Genomic DNA, 18138 nt, shown 5'->3' on the forward strand with positions numbered 1-18138 from the left:
ATATATATACATATATATATACACACAAACATTTATACACACATACATATATACATACATATAAACATAGATATACATACATATACATTCACATGTACATATATAAACATACATACACATATACATACATATATACATAAATACATATAATGATGGCAGATTAATTATTACATGCGTCCAGCATTTCAGGCCTACACGCGTCACAACTTTTTCATCGCCACAGGACTATTTTTTTTTTTATAGACATTGAGGGAGTATATATACAAAGATGATGCTACAAAGTTTTAGCTTTGTACGATAGCTAAATATCTCTTTCGGTTCAAAATGTTGACATCCAGCAACAAGAAAGAGCAAGATAGCCAGCAACAAGTCAAACTGCAGACTAGCTTAATGCGGGTACTGGTCTCCTGCTTTATGTTTTTTTTTGCTTCTCCTAGAGGGGTTACCTTCACCAAGGCTTATGGGAGCCCTCTCCACCCCACATATACATGGAAATAAACACATGCATACATACAGATGTACGCCAACATACGTATGCATGTGAACATACATGCAAACATACACACGTAGAGGCACACATATATGCATATACATACATATGCATATACATATGTACACATACATATACATGTAAAATACACATGAAGGAACATTCCAAAAGTTATAAATACTCAATGATCAGGACGACAATGATGGTGATGGGTACGATTAAATGAGTTTGACATAAAAAAATCCAATACAAACAATTTGTAGAAGAGACAGTCCCTCGTTGAAATGCTTGTACAACTTTACAAATGAATGGACGTCGCAAATAAAATCCAAACGATCAGCGATTAAAGCGGCTGGACTGTTTTTGTCCTTTTTCCTTCTTGTTCCCCCTTTTTTTTTTTAAATAGAAAGTTTGTTTAAGACTCACACTTCTGCGGCAGATAATGATGATGTTGACAAATTCACTCATTGTTTTACAAATAAATACACGTACGAATCAAACGAAACAATCCAAGTGACATGTATTAAAGCCGCTTAGACTTTTTTTTTTTAAATAAAATGTTCGTTTGAAACTCACACTTCTGTGGTAGATGATGATGATGATGATGATGATGATGATGATGATGATGATGATGATGATGATGATGATGCCAATAAACCCATTCCTATTTGAAAGGAGGAGGTAATGCCCGATATTTTCTCTGTTTTTGTTGTCGCCTCATGAGGACAAAATTGAGAGGAATGGAATAGTATGAATAAGTCAAAGAAAGAGGAGAAAAAGACAGAGAGAGAGAGAGAGAGAGAGAGAGGGAGAGAGAGAGAGAGAGAGAGAGAGAGAGAGGAAAGAAGAGGATGAGGTGTAGGTACAGTTCCAGGTTAGTATTGTGTGAAGATAGCGGTATAAATCCTACCCAAAGCCGGTCAGATGATTAGTTGGCCAAAAACGTGGTGAGACAACAACAACTATGGAAGGCAGTAACTGCTGAGGGTATAGTTTAAAGATTCAGCATTCCTATCCCATCGCGGTTAACCACCTGATGAAGGCCACAGGAATAGTTGGCCGAAACGTCATGAAACAACAAATATAACGATGAGGAAATAGTCTGCAACTTGTTTTCTTTTTATTTATCTTTTTTTTCCTAAATCTTTTTTGTCAAAAATACTATTATTAACCAATACTTTTTTCTTATATTTAAAACGAGAGAAAAAAAAGTCTCCCATGAAATTGAAAGTTTCCCAAATTATACCTGAATATTATCTGAACTCCAAAACATGCGGTTTTTTTTCTCTCTAAAGTATGCATTACTTCTAGCTAGTCTAAACTTAATATGTAACCATAAAGGTATTACTTCTTAACCAGTTTTTTAAACGAGTTAAAATAACCAGACTTTCCAATTTGATAAAATATAGCATATTTATTATGGGTAATTTGATAAATTATAGCAGATTTATTATAGAGTGGAGTTGGAATGCTCGAACATACTAGCTCGAGGTAGATAAAGGCAAAAAGTATCCATGCATTAACATGGGAGGGGAGACTATCTTCAAGTACTATACTAAGCTGGGAATGGGGCAACGGACTTCTCCTAAGTAGATATTAATAAGTCCTTCTCACCTTTTTTTTTTCTTTCCATTTCTTTTTTTAATGGAGAGTAGATAATGCACGTGGATGTGCTTTGGCAGCTCCAGTAACTCTCGCTTCTCCTTTTCTGTGCTTCAGTCTTCATTTCCAATGAGATGAGTGATTTTTGTGACAAAAGGGTGAAGAAAAAGCTGCTTTCCAGGTCGGTAGTACTTTGTGAACAGTAGCCTGAGATGTCGGAAAATTTCTGTTTCTATGTCTATCCTTGTGGTCATGTCACTAGTAAGGGTGCTGGAGATAAACATTTCATCTGGGCTGACATTATCAGCCTGATAGTCCTGGACCTTGGATTAACCACTAAGGAGGCTGTCTTCTCAGCAGGTGCAAAGTACCGGGGCTGCTGTATTGCCATTTGGTGAATGGATTCTGGACCATACAGTAGTTTCTGGTGGGGCCTCTCGATGCCATAGTAGTGGGTAATTGTTACGGCTTTACCTTATCATGTGCTACAAAAAAAAAAAAAAAAAATTCTTGTCTTTTTCTCTCTTACTTTCCCTCTCTGTCCTGCTCCAACCAAGTCTATCGACCTGCTCCACAAATCCCAAAACATCAACATGACAAATCTCCCCCCCCTCAAAAAAAACACAAATAAACCTAGAACCCCATCCTCCAACGTAGACCCCTACTACCAAGTCTCCTTCTCCAACATCAGGGGTCTACGTTCCAACCTTCCAGAGGTTGAAACACAATTACAGGAGATGAAACCGGACATATTCTTTCAAAGTGAAACTGGCATAGGGCCAACCACTTCCCTAGACAAATTCATAATTAAAGGATACTCTAACTTAACATCTAAATCTGACCTCCAAGATCGCCATGGGCATGGAATATGTGCCTACATTAAAGATGACTTTCCATGTGGTAAGGATATCTCCAGAGAAGACCCTAATTTACCTTATATGTGCTTCCGGGTTGCACTAGCTTACACAACTACATTTATATTTGCCCTCTATCGCCCCCACAAAAGTAGGGTTACTATCTTTAAGGGCATATCTAAGAAAATTGACCACATCCTGTATGCTCATCTTTCGGCTAACATTCACATTTGCGGTGACTTCAATATCCATAATGTGGAATGGCTGAGCCACTCAAATAAGACCGATGACGAGGAGAGGTTCTGTCATGATTTTGTCGCTGTCTATGACCTCACTCAGATTGTTCACGAACCCACCCGTGTGCCCGATACTACCGGTCAGTATGCAAGCCTTCTAGACTTTTTCCTCACAACTTCCCCTGTGCTATGTTCATGTTCCTTTCTATCTCCTCTGGGATCCTCTGACCACTCTGTTGTAGCAATTAAGATAAAAATGAAATGTAATAAGTCTTCAGACGTACCTCTCCACTGTAGTGTATATCGATGCTCTATGGCTGACTGGGATACATACATTTATATCTGATCTACCTCTGCATTCCATGTTTAAAAAGGATGTGTTCTATATAGTATCAGACCTGACCGAATGGTTAATTGTAGGCATAGACCGATTCATACAATCCAAAAAATTCCAACAAAAACCTAACAGCCAGCCATGGTTCTCCCCAGAATGTGCTGCTGCCATCGCGCACAGAAATCACTTTTTCCATGGCTACCAACGTAATAGATGTACTGAGACTAAAGCTGCTTTCAGGACTGCCAGCAACCACTGTAAAAGAGTAATAAAACATGCAAGAGAGCTATATGCTCAGTCCGTTAAATCCAAAGTAGCTAAGCAGCGGCTTGGTTCCCACCAGTTTTGGCAAATAGCAAACAGGATCCTGAACAGAAGCATGCGTTCTATCCCAACCATCATCAATGGACCTGAGGTCATCTCGTCAGCATCAGACAAGGCCAGATTATTTGCCAAGAACTTTGCAGTTAATTCTACCCTATGCGACGAAGGCCATCAACTCCCCATATTTCCTCCTATAACAGACAACACGCTATGCAACATACAAATATCTGTGCGTGATGTCGCCAAGCTAATCAAGAACCTTGATTCCAGTAAAGCAACTGGCCCTGACGGCATTCCAGTTATAGTGCTGAAAAAGCTCCAACCAGAACTTGCCCCCTACTTACAAAGCTGTTTAAGCATTGCCTTAAGGAGAAGTGCTTTCCAACACCCTGGAAAATTTCATCAGTATACCCTGTATTTAAGAATTCAGGTGAAATGTCATCTCCCTCTCAGTACAGACCAATAAGTTTCCTGTGTGTCATAAGTAAGTTGTTGGAATCCATATTAAATAAAGAAGTAGTCAACCACCTCAGCAGAAACAACCTTCTTAGTGACATGCAATATGGTTTCTGCTCCGCAAGATCTACAGCAGATGTGCTAACGGTTATATCTCATAAGATTAGTGAATCTCTTGACAAAGGCTTCCTTTCGAGGGCAATTGCTCGTGACATATCGAAGGCCTTCGATAAGGTATGGCATAAGGGCCTACTTCACAAGATTTCTAGCTACGGTATCACTGGAAATGTTTTCTCAATCATTTAAACATTTCTCTCTGATAGGTTCATAAGAGTAGTGGTTGATGGGCAGAAATCAGAGGCCCACAGTATTAATGCTGGAGTCCCTCAGGGGTCCATCCTGGGCCCAACTCTCTTCCTGATCTACATCAATGATCTCCCAAAACACATACTTAAATCATTCGTTGACATCTATGCTGATGACACAATCATCTGTGGCAACACATCAAAGGCCGTAAATGACAAAGTTCTCTCTAATTCTCTCTCCTCTGATCTTGAGCATGTGGTACAGTGGGGGAAGAGGTGGCTGGTCACTTTTAATGCATCCAAAACCAAGCTTCTATCTTTACATCATCAACGCTCTGATCCCCATCTGGCATCAATTGAAATGGATGGCTCTTGTCTTGGGGAAGCTCCATGTTTTGACAAGCTTCTGCGTTTGACCTTTACTCCTGATCTGAAATGGAACACGTACATCAGGTCTGTTGCCAAGGGCACTAGGAAAATGGTGGGATCCTTTTACTGCTCCAGAAGATATCTCACTACTGATGCAATTCTCTATCTGTATAAAAGCCAAGTACGTCAAAGGATGGAGTACTGCTGCCACATCTGGGCAGGAGCTGCTAAAAACAGCCTATCCTGCCTTGGCAGAATACAAAATAGACTTCATAGCTTAGTGGGGGATGCCCTTTTCTCTTCCCTGCAGCCTCTCTCCCACAGAAGAGACATTGCGAGCCTGTCTTTGTTTTATCGTTATTTCCATGGCAAGTGCTCATCTGAGCTCCAATCTCTCGTCCCCCCTCGCCAATCTTTCATGAGAAACACCCGTCTGGCTGAAACTACTGTCAATAATTTTCCCCACTCTTTATCTGTGCCTAAATCCAAACGTAGATTCCATGAGCAGAGCTTCTTTCTCAGAAGTGCACGACTGTGGAACTCTCTTCGGTTTGCCTGTTTCCTACCTGACTACAACTTGGATGTCTTCAAGTCCAACATAAACAAATTCCTGACAAACCGCCCCCTTAAGTAATACACTCTATCAAATCTCCAATACTAATGATTACTACAATACTATCTCATTGATTACTGTACACGCAATAACCCTTATTCCTGAGTGGCTTCCAGGCCTTGATAAGTGGTTACCTCCATGTAAAAAATAAATAAATAAATAATAAAATATAAAGAGAATGTTCAAGTATTTGTAAACTAAAATAAATGTTCCAAAAAATATTATAAATGAATATTCTGTCTTAATAATAGTTTCATCTCCTTATAAAAACGAGAATATATATATATATATATATATATATATATATATATATATATATATATATATATATATATATATATATATCATTAAAATATTTTATGAAAACCCTTTTGAAAATTTTGAAGCATTTTCTTAAATATTTAGAAATTCTAAGACTGTTTCGCATGTGAAGAAAGTATATTTGGATGGTGATGTTGTTGGTGTTGTTCAGAAGTGTTATTATCTCGATGATACCAGTGGAGTACAGAGTGGAGCAGGTGTTAGTTTGATTGAAAGAGTTAGAAGTGAATGATGTAAGTTCAAAGAACTTTTGCTATTACTAACAAGAATTACCATTGTTGACTAAAGAAAGAGTCTATCAGTCATGTGTATACATCGTGATGATGTATGGAAGTTGAATCTGGACAGTGAAGGTTGAGGACATGTGTTGCATGGAGAGAAATGTTATAAGAATGATAAAGACAGGATTTGATCTGATAAGCACAGAGGAAGATTAAATCTGCACAGGAGACTTCGATGGTATGGTAATGTTGAAAGAACATATGAGAGTTCTGGGTTAGGAGATGTAAACAATTAAGATAACAGTTTCAATTCACAGGGGAAGGTCAAAGAAATCTTGGGAGAAAGAAGGATAAATTAAGACCTGGCCAGAAATTGGTTAGCTTGAGAGTCATTTGTAAAAGTTATCTAACACATGCCAGCATGTAAAACGAACATTAAACAAAATATTATGATGATGATGATGATGATGATGTATAGTCGATCTTCAAAAAGTTTGAGAATCAATAACGGATAATTTTATTATTATTTAATCTTTCAGAATCCAGTAACAAAGATGGAGGAAAAAGGTGAGGTGTCCTTTTTGCCTGCGATTCAGGTCGGAGTAAAAATATCCAATAAGGTGAAGAAGAAACGCCCCGCACGGAAACATGTCAAGCCAAAATATATGAAGAAGCTGAGCTCATTTGAATTACAGTATTCTAAGCTTGGAGAGAGCCTAATTCCTGAGAAGAAGACTATTGACTACGTGTTGGTCCACCCAGAAGTCCAGACCAAAGAACAAGAAGAATGTCGCCAGAAATTTGAAAGCAAACTCCTTAAGGAAGGATTTCTTATCGACAAAGAAGTGTATGCAGGGAAAGTGTTCAAGCTATTGAGCTGCCCTTTTAAGAGGTTGTGTATGGAAGCAGAAAAGGTTAAACTTCAGTTACCCTTGTCTCAGGTAAGTGTGTGTGCGTGAGATGAAGCAAACGTTTCTATTATACAAGAGATAAGAATACAAAAGCAATTTTCAGTCTTTCATACAAAAATGTATAAAGTTGGGTTAATAGTCGCATGGTTTAGAATATGTCAACATGTTCATAGTGTGAAATACATATGTAGGTCACATACGTATGTGAGTATTTGGCAGCGTGGTTTACCTTGTTCTTGTTATGCATGTATAGTAGCAATTTATTTCTGTTTGCCTAACTCAGTTTGTAAGAATTTGTGTGTCAAAAGAAAACAGCTGGCATGTGAGTCATTGCCCTTTCTGCTTCCTTCAGCCAAAACCACAGAGAGGGTTGTTGAGCAGACATATGGAATTTTGTACAAAGTGTGGGCCTGGCTTGAGAATTTTGGAAAAAACTGATTTTGTTGACCAGGTCTTATAAGAGTTTCTAAGATTGAACTGGCTTTTTACTTTCACATAGATGTATTACTTTTTGGTGTTTGAAATTTTCATTGGTTGAAAATACTTTGAGTTAACACGTTCTTGTGAAAAAAGTTTACTTTAGGAAATGAATAAGAAAGCGAATCCAACCGAAGTGGAAAAAAAAAGGTTGGCAATTAGAGCCATTTGCTTTTTACTGTCCATAGGAATCACTTCACTATTAAACCACCACAAGTCATAACCATATGTGATATTTTTTTTGTAAAACCATTTTTAATCTAATAAATATTCGTTATTAATAGTTCTGTGTGTGGATATTCTAAAAATACAATCAAGTGAGAAAAGTTTAAAGGATCTAACTAGGATGAGTGGAGCACCAGGGAAAGCAGAACAAAAAAAGACAATGAAGATTTGCGTATGTTTCTTGTTTTTGAAGTTTCCAGATTGGGTAGTTATGGTGACATGATGCACTAAGTGTGACTTTTATCAAAATTCACACCAGTTAACTTAATCGCTATTGACGTAGGGTCCCTAATATGTAAGAGGAGGATACCGCGGACACTGTGTCTAGGCAATCTACATGAAAAAGTATGAAGCTCATATATGTTCAGTGACATATAGCGTTGCGCACTCCCAAATCTGTGTGGGGTGAAGGCAAATCTGGGGCAATCATTATAAACTACGTTCCTAATGATTGATGGCGACTGTTATCCGCACATTTCTCATATGTTATATCTTCCCTCTTTTGGAAATAGGGTACGAATGTATGAAAACCAAAGAAACCACTTTGGAAATAGGGTATGGTTATGAATATCTCCAGTATCAAATAATCCTTATACACTGTGAAATTTACTTTATGTATGAAAACCAAAGAGAGGAGATATAACATATGAGAAATATTTATCATTGATATGCATCTGATATAAATATAAAAAAGAATTATATAAAGAAATTTAAGATAATATAATGGACTCAGGGGAGAGCGACTATTATTCCCTTAGTTAATTATTTCAAAACTTAACTGAAATGATTGACACACACAGACAAAAAAAATCGAAATAACATTTCACTTAGATTATCAAGATCCTACATTATTGGCGGTGTCTCATTCACATGGCTTCCACTGAGAGACTGATTTGAAAATCTTTGTTTATCCTAACTCAAAAAAACGTGACGTCATTCATGATATCACTGTTTTGTCTACAGCTTTTGACCTGCTGTGACTCAACTTTATTTCACTTATTTCTGGGAACAATTCTGTTTTGTAAGTCTGGGTTATTATCATACACTCAATGTAACCCATGTCAAAATTCACACTAGCTAACTTAATTGCTATTAATGTAGGGTCGTTAATATGAAACAATATAAAACTTCGCATTTTTATTACCTAGATCTAATAGGGGTGGGACCTATTATTCACTGCTCGCTTGAGTGGCAAACCCGAAATATATGCAAGTATTACGTTTTTAATTATTAATGCGTGTATAAACCATTTTTACACCCGTATCGTCATCATTGTATCCAGGTTTTTGATCGTCTATGGATCAGGTGTGGTGTTAGGACGATTAATCGGAATTAGAATCAGGAATAATAAAAATCAGAACTTTTATTTGGGGTGAGAGTAATCAAATGCTAAATATTTATTGGTTTTTAACTATCAGTAAAACTTTAATCTATATATTTTTATGCTTGCGAAAATATGCGCATATATTACATGGGTTTTTATGGTGATACGAAAAATTTTAAAATTAAACAAAGACTCTATAGCTAAATATTTAGGGATTTAAAACGAATCAGAATCAGTAATTGCATTGGAATTGGGAAAATATTTGAATCGTCCCATCAATAGTAGATGCAATCCCTCGAATGCTGATGTTTAGTTTTTTGTAAAAATTTATTACAAAGGAAGAAGAATCATAGAAAAAAAATAAAAAAGATGGGCCACTTGCAAAGATAAAAGAGAGAGCAGACAGATAAATAGATGGATATTTCTTCTTGCTTCACTTAGATTGTGTCTGTCTGAACGCGATTGGGGACGATCTCCTACAAGTGTTTGCTTGAAGTGTTACTAGAAGAGGAATAGGAAATCTCTGCACAGAAGTCACATGGTTTCATTAACTTCCGTTTATGAACCGGTGTATTTTCATTGATTGTGATGTGATATTAAAAATTTCATCAGAAGAGAGATAATATATAACAGAGGCAAAAAAAATAGAAAATTACTGAATAACACTTTTTTTTTTTATTAATCTTTAAGGGTTTGTATTACTGTACACATAGATTCGAAAAAGTTGTCAAAAAACAAATATATAACAAATAAATGTTATCAAAGGCAAGATAAGTTACTTTTCTACCAAACTGAATATATTTTTCGTGTTTTTATTCAATGTAACATGTTTATTCAGCTCGAAAACCATACAGTGTTTACCGATGTATTCGAAAATTCAAGATGGCGCCTCACTCCCTCTTTAACACGGTAAATTCGGGAAAAGGTGTTATAAATAAAAAACTAGAAAAATACTATTAAAAACCCGCCGAACATATGTCAAGCTATGTCACGGTAACATATATTGAGCGAGTTTTTAACAGTATTTTATCCAGTTTTTTATTTATAACACCTTTTCCCAAGCTTATCGTGTTAAAGAGGGAGTCAGACGCCATCTTGAATTTTCCAATACATCAGTAAACACTGTATGGTTTTCGAGCTGAATAAACATGTTACATTGAATAAAAACAAAAAAAATATATCCAGTTTGGTAGAAAAGTAACTTATCTTGCCTTTGATAACATTTACTTGTTATATATTTGTTTTTTGACAACTTTTTCGAATCTATGTGTACAGTAATACAAACCCATCTTTAATTATTGATGATTAAAATTATAAAAAATAAAAAATATGTTCTTAGTGCCCGTGTTATTTGGAGTTGCACCTTGAGTTTTATTTTTACAACTTTTTGGTGTATCCTGTCAAACTTGGGAATCTTTCTGTCAAACTTAGGAATTTTTCTCTCGAACTCTGGAATCTGCATTAACTTTCGAATGGAATTCTTTATTTAATCAACGAGAGTATCATCTCGTTCCCTCAGTATGACTGGGTAGAAATCCTAAGTAATTTACAATTGTATTTGGAGTGTCGCCTGCACTGAGGATTGAATCTTCAGCCTCCAGTCAGGTATAACTTACAATTGAATTTTACCAAGTACTTTACCAAATACATTATCCATTGAAAGAGTCCAGAGTTTGGCAGAAATTTCCAGAAACTACTTTATCTACTACACTATAGGTCTTTGCGGACAATTCTAGTATAAATTTTACTTCATGAATCGTGAAAATAAGACTCAAGATGAGAACAGTAGTCTTAAGAATCCAAATAATATGATTAGTCAATCCTGATCTAAAAAATTCCAAAACATGTTCTTAGTGTATTTTCTGTTAAGTTTTGAAATGTCTTTGAGAATTAATTGCATAACTGTCAAGAAGGTTTTCGTTTTCAATCTGATTTTTGGGGGCTTCTGTCATATTTTACTTAACAAAAGGCGATTGTTTAAATGGAAAAATCGTGTGAATTTCAATGATATTGTTGTTCTTTTTTAATTTTTTGCTATTTTTTTTTGATGATTCATCATGTATTAAAGCCGTTGTTTGAATGTAAAACCTTGTCGTTTGGTTGTTTTATTTTACAGCATATCAACCCTTTTTGGGTTACTTGATGCCTAATCTGGTCATGTTAGTAAAAGTTATTTATATCTTTAAATATTTATTCATGTTGTTTGGTTTGGTCATTTTGTAGAGGAAAATTGTATTTATTTTCGACTTTGCAGAACATGATTGAGTTTTGCAAAGAGAGAGAAAAAGCCCAATAACATCAATGTTTAATGTGTTATAAATTAGTAAACCGTTATTTTCAGATATTCTGATCTGGTAGTTTCAAGTGGAAGAGTTTATGTGACACCTTTAGGGTCAGAGGTGACTTCAGAATGGAAGTTGACAAAATCATGTGATTTCAAGACAGAGATAGTATTCATTTTGTTTTTAAGTTTTGTGGTCTATATTTTCAAGCTTTTAACGTCTAAAAAAGTAGGATCTCCTTTTTAGATTTAGGAGAATTAGCGTAGGGTGCACAGCTCCAATATTATTAACAACTAATCTGCCTCATTATAAAGTGTTTGTCGTGAACATTTGCATCTCTAACTTTTATTTGATTCTATTTTTTATTTCCAGGGAGAAATTGTGAAACCAAACATAAATAAATGCTGCGAGAAATTCATAGAGAAATATTTTGTAACTGATGATGAAGGTGAGTTTTGTGATTTTCTTAAAATGATGTTTAAAGTTGAAGAATTTGTAGCAGTTATATGAGAAATATGGTTTTATTTATATGTGATAGAATGAATATGAATGTATCGGTGGGTGCTTATTTGGAATTAAACCTATTTAAAAAAAAAATAAATTGCAGAATATTCTTTATGATGTACGTACCTGTCACGGAACAATGGTGTCATATTCCAAAAATCATATAAATTGATCAAGTAGATTTTTTTTAATATAGAAAATCACATTTTTTCGATTTTTAGCAATTTTAATAGGAAATTGTAGCCATTACAAAGCTGATTTGGATCTCGATAGCTCGAATTGAGTTGTCTCCTCCTTATTTATAAAATATGACGGATCAAAACCTAATGTATCCCTTCGTCATAAAATTTAATTTTCTTAGATAAAAAAAAAAAACTACTTGATCAATTCATATAATTTTTGGAATATGACATCTTTGTTTCCTGACGGGTACATATATCATATAGTTTTTAAAAAAATATTCTGTGTTTTTGTTTTGAAAATAACTATGATTCTAAAAAAGCATCCATTCGAGTTCCTTCTCACAAAAAAATATGATTGGCTGATTAAGCCATAAATCTCAACTAGTAAAACCACTTAGCATGACACGGAAAGATATGCCATAAGCTTCATGCTTAAGGATATACCAGCTTAGACCAAGAACACCCGTTCAGTTGTTATATAGTTGTGGAACACGAGAAATTATCTATTTATCTGTCAATCTATCTATATATCTATGTGTATCTATTGATTTAGCTATCTATCTATTTCGATCTAGCTATCTATCTAACTGGCAAGCTAAACGAGATGAGATGTGCCGTTATGGCTTGATAAACTTGTCAAAACTATAAAATATACAAGGTGCACCAGAAGCTCTAAAAATAGCTGATCAGGTTGTCTGGACGTAGAGTCGAGTTGGAATTTGGACATTGAGCAGGGCAGACGGTTTTACAGGTTGTCCCTTCCTCACTGGGGAGGGAGCTGATGTGTCTCAGAATGGAGACCTAGAATTAACCACTCAAGCAAAGATACTCACTTTCCTTTCTTCTACGATCGGCACCTGGAAAGTAAATAAAAATTATATAAAAAACCAACCCTCGTTTTGGAGTGAAATGCATTCGTTCAAACAGGTTCCAGCTTCCCTCGAAGAATAGATGAATTCCAGGTGGACCAAAAGACGAACGATGCAGTTGAAAAGTTGATGAGGTATGTCGAAATATATGTATGTGTTTATCTTATGTCTGACACACACATACGCAACACATTTAGACGATCACGGAACATAAATAGAAAATAGACTGCAACACGATAACTTAGGGTTCAGATAGTGAAGAACCCCACAATAGATATTAGACACGTCAGAACACAATATATAAATGAACCCCACAACGTAAAACAGTAAGGCAACTTACTAGATTAGTACTTGAATACTGTAGCGAAGATTACTACTTCAAACAAATAAATTCCATTTGTGGAACATATAAGCGGTGACAAGGATTTGAAATGACCTCACAAGTAAAAAAAAAAAAAATGGCAACAAAAACTAACAAAGAATGTTGGAAAGACTTTTAATTACAGAAAGTGAATATTTTTTCCCGCCATTTTTTTAATTTGATGACTAATTAACGTGGAACTTGTATAAAAAATACTTCAAACAAATATATCTCTTTCATGGGATATATCAATATGTATACACAATATTTTGCATTATGCCGAGTTGTAATTTGGTCAACATATTAATAGCAGTGGCATGCACACTGAAAGCATAACCTGATTTTTACCCAGAAGATTTGGTGCCAGAAACAAATTAATTCCTGTGTACATTTTGTCCCATTCATCTTGTTCTTGCCCTGTGCTAGTGAAAGATATATTTTGGCAATTAATTTCTATTTCAGTCAGATAATTTCAAGTTGAAAAGGAAACACATATTCGAGTTGGATTATTTTGTGTTCTTTTTTCTCGACGACAAAGACGTTCACTCTTTTTTTTTCTCACAGCAGCAGTCCTTCTTTTCTTCTTTTTTTCTAACCAACAACAAAATCACATGTGAATCAAACGTCCAAAAACCAAAAGACCAAACTGTCAAGCAAAAAATCCATCTTTTATTTTGCCTCCTCAGGCTCCCAACATCGCCTACATTTTCATAACTGCATTATTGTTGTATTTGAAGGGTTGCAGGTTCGTATGCCACTACTTCCCTACCACAGGCATATGCCAACCGTGGACGCTTATTCCAATGCCTCTCTACAAAATTACCATTGTGCAGCTGCAGCAAAAGTAGGTATACCATGATGACATGACGTCACAGAAATCAGAAATTTGCAATTTCTGTAAAATTTATAGTAACGGTGATGAACAATGAGCAATCAACAATATCCAACCACCATGAAGTCCACAGCAATGGATAAGGCTGAATTACTTGCTCAGTGATTGGTTCTAAACTCCACCATGTACTCATGTGGTCATTGTCACTTCTTAACAGGGGTGGGCATTGGCGGGAAAATCGCTTGTCTTCAATTGTCAGGCATTGTAATCCAATGGTGGGCAACATCATCCATGGTGGTCATTGCTCTTTTAAGGCTGTTACTGCTATTTCATGGCAATGGCAAGCACCACTGCTGTTTTGCAGCGGTTTTATGCAGAATACTGACCGTGCTATTTTTTGATATGATGTTCAAGTTAAATTTAACTTTATATGATATTGTTTGTGTATAAAAATGTTAGTTGAAAGTACACAATAGTTACAAAAAGCTCTCACTTATCAAGATCAATAGTAGGTATACCAATGGGTTTTTAAATATAAACGTTATTATTTTAGTTCATATTCTACACAAGCATCCATTTGTTAAATGGTAAGTGCATGAATGTAACACCCATATATGAAGAAAATATGTTTTGGTGACTGAAACTTGGAAATGTTGTCAAAGTGAAAAATGGAAGTCTTCCATAACGTAATAATGTTAATTGTCATCATGTTTATGTTTTTTTATTTTAATGGGTTTGTGTAAAATTCTGAATCAGCACAACCAACAACAACAACGGCTACAACAATGGTGATAAGGAAAAAGATGAAAAAGAATTTTGCTTTTTTGTTTTTTAGAAATGTCATTTCTCATATCTGATTCCTTTATCGAGGTAGAATCAAACGTACGAAACTATATATTAGTGTGCGGCGTTTGTTAGAGTCAAAATTATCGTTTTTGTAAACACTATGTTGTTTATTTTAGCCTTTTATAACTGTTCAAAATTCCTGTAATCCAAAATTCTCTTAATCTGTTAAAGGTATGTGACCAGCCTATCAAATTGACTGGAACTTAATAATTAATAGTGAAGGGAGGTAGCTGAAAGAACGAATGTACAGATAAAGAAAATAAACATGGACAGCGCAAGCGTAAAAAATATAGCGGTACTAGTGCACTTATTGATCAGTGCTGTTATTATTTAGAAAGCCATTCTTAATATGGGGGGAGAGGGTGTTTTGTACCTATTCTGTACTTTAACCTTACAATTTAATAAAAACAGATATCATAAAACTTTAATTAAACTTGAAAATACTATTTAAAAAATAATGCGGATCAATAAGTGCACTAGCACCAATATAGCAAAAGTACAAAAGTTCCCAGTCACATCAAGGGGAGAGAGAGGAGAAAATAATGAACGAGTAAGTATCGTGCTATCATCTGTGAATATGACTCGTTTAGAAAAGTGACACTCTAGGAATTATTATAGGAATTTATTATAATGAAAAAAATCAACATAATATCTGCAAAAACAGGTATTGTCTAGTAGTGTGACTATATTGGAATTATATGTGGCGTCCGTGTTTTTATTTCTATAGTGCTTTTGTCTAAAGGGGAAAAATCGTAACTATTTTATAAATATAGAGATTATTGTAAAAAAAAATATTCTAGAATTAATTCACAGCCTATCCCTTTACCTACTTTTGAAGTGTTCACATAGCACCTACTTGTTAAACATCTATATGACGACTTTCAGAAAGTTTATAGTTGAGTATTAAAAAATTTTTTTGTCAGTCTTCACCTAGTCGTTGTTTGGTGTGCATATCCTCCAAACTAAGTGATGTTTGTTTGTATTTTTTTTTTTTCGGTTTAAAAATTTTCAAACCTTATTGGCAAATGAAATCTCCAAATTTTAGAGAGAAAAAAAAAAGAAAAAAAAAAGAAAAGAAAAATGCTATCTTCTAGATCCAAAATTTATCCAATATATTCCAAATGAAATCTCCAGATCTAGCGTGAAAACCGCTAAATTGGCAACACTGTTTACCACGCATTTGCGTTTATGATGTTATGACACTAGCCCAGTATACCGGCATACGTTGTGATAGAATTAAGAGCCTAACCACTGAAGAGCCACAAAAGGGAGAACTACAAACAGGTGAGGGTATACTATATATCCAATTTTCAGAAAATCATTTTACCCTAATCTCTCTCTATGCCTAAAACTAAACACAAATGCCATGAACAAAGTTTCTTTCCTAGAACTTGCCTGCCTGTGTAACTCTATATCGTGGGACTGCTTTCCAGCTGACTACAACATGGTTGTTTCAAGTCGAATATAAACAAGTTGTTGTTGTGCTGTGCTCTTAAATAATCAAATTCTACCTAAATTCCACTATTTCTAATCATCAGTGTTATTTTATCGACCATTTGGCAGTTATTAACTCTTATCCTCGAATAGCTTTCAGGCCTTGAAAAATGGTTCCCCCCATGTAAAAAAAAAAAAAAAAAAAAGGAAAAACACATCTTAATCAAAATTGTTTTGAAAAAGTTTTCAAATATTTTTGTATTTCAATTTTCAGTGGATTTTGTTAGTGCTCCATTTGTTATGGAAAAAATTCACTGGTTTCATTGTTATGAAGATCCATCCCAATTCTTCCGACCATCACTTAGGTCATTATTGGTAAGTTATAAAGCTTTTGGTTTTTTGGGCGCATGGTGTTTATTTACATTGGGGATTTTATAAACCAATGCATTTCAGGTGAAAATATTATTATACATTTCTGTGTCATGTCGAAATTATTATAAATTTTTAAAAATTTACAAAAAATGATTCAACAGAAAAATAATTACAAGTAAAAATAAAATTAATTGAATTATCAAATTTTATTGCATGTTGTATGACAAACTAACTTGACATAAATTGATTGATAAAAGGGGCATCATTTTTAAACTAATGCACTTCAGAACGTAATCGTGGATAATTTTTGTTAAAAATACATCTAACACATCTACAGGACCATTTTCTTGCAATTTTTGGAATTTATACTAATTTCACTATGACATGTTTATACATAATAATGTTTTCACCTGAAATGCGTTGATTTAAAAGATAACCAGTGTAAATAAGCATAAAATACATTTATTAACGTTTCACCTTGCATCATTTGATCTCATTTGATTTCATTTGAGGTAGAAGTTGATATTTGAAAAGTTTACTCGGCATATGAAGGCAGGTAGTATCTACATAAAAGGCCGTGAATCCATAGCTGAAGTCTGCAACTACTGGAGAATTACTATGAAGACATGCCCCAAGAGGAATGAAGAGAGGAGAAACCAGCAGTGTATCAGGAGAAAAGAGCACAGACTGCCAAAAGCTGCATCAGAGCTCTCAGAACCAGACACTACCTACATAAACATACAATTAAATACATTGTTCCCATACAATAAAATGCACAAGTTGTACATAAGAAAGGGAAGAATGTATTATTGTGTTAAACGCATGACAAAGACTTACGTTTTCCCCATGGATGATAGTCACTTGTTAGAATGAGCCCTAAAAGACTGTTTGGGTGTTCCAGTGTATCTATCTAGATATGATCTAAAGCAATGCTATGATGACGTCATTTCTTGATGAAAAAAACAAAAAAATTGGCCTTGTATGAAGGAAAACAAATAGGGAGTTATTGAAATAACCTTTCTTTTTTTCTTGCCCTTTATGGGACGATTCCAATGATTTTTGTGATTCTGATACAATTACCTATTCTGTTTTAAATTTCTGATCCCAATACAGTTACTAATTCCGATTCTGATTCTTTTCAGATCTCTAAATATTTAGCTATAGAGTCGTTAATTTTTGGTGGGAATGTCGGATTACTATAAATACCCATGTAATATGTGCATATATTTTTGAAAATGTTAAAATACAGTTGTGTGTGTGTTTGGGGGATGAGAACAATCTATAGATGTTAGTTTACTGGTAGTTTAAAATCTATAAGTATTTATCATTTTAACATTAGTGTGAGTAATGGAAAATTAAGTTTTAAACAAAGACAAAAATGAAATAAAAAGAAT

General features: G+C 34.8%; 1 protein-coding gene across 2 annotated transcripts in view; it reads left to right on the plus strand.

Annotated features, from left to right (window-relative positions):
• The window catches only part of LOC145259144 (anoctamin-7-like), a 577044-nt gene that overhangs the window by 318713 nt on the left and 240193 nt on the right, over positions 1 to 18138 (plus strand). For both annotated transcript variants that reach the window (XM_080116843.1, XM_080116844.1), the window contains exons 3-5: positions 6665 to 7066; positions 11717 to 11792; positions 16647 to 16747. In XM_080116843.1, coding sequence (XP_079972969.1) covers positions 6680 to 7066; positions 11717 to 11792; positions 16647 to 16747 — 564 coding nt within the window. In that variant the 5' untranslated portion in view covers positions 6665 to 6679. The remainder of the gene's footprint in view (positions 1 to 6664; positions 7067 to 11716; positions 11793 to 16646; positions 16748 to 18138) is intronic.

Source organism: Euprymna scolopes, chromosome 34 (genome assembly GCF_053919585.1).
Source record: "Euprymna scolopes isolate OS-2025 chromosome 34, ASM5391958v1, whole genome shotgun sequence".
NCBI classification, from domain to species: Eukaryota; Metazoa; Mollusca; class Cephalopoda; order Sepiida; family Sepiolidae; genus Euprymna; species Euprymna scolopes.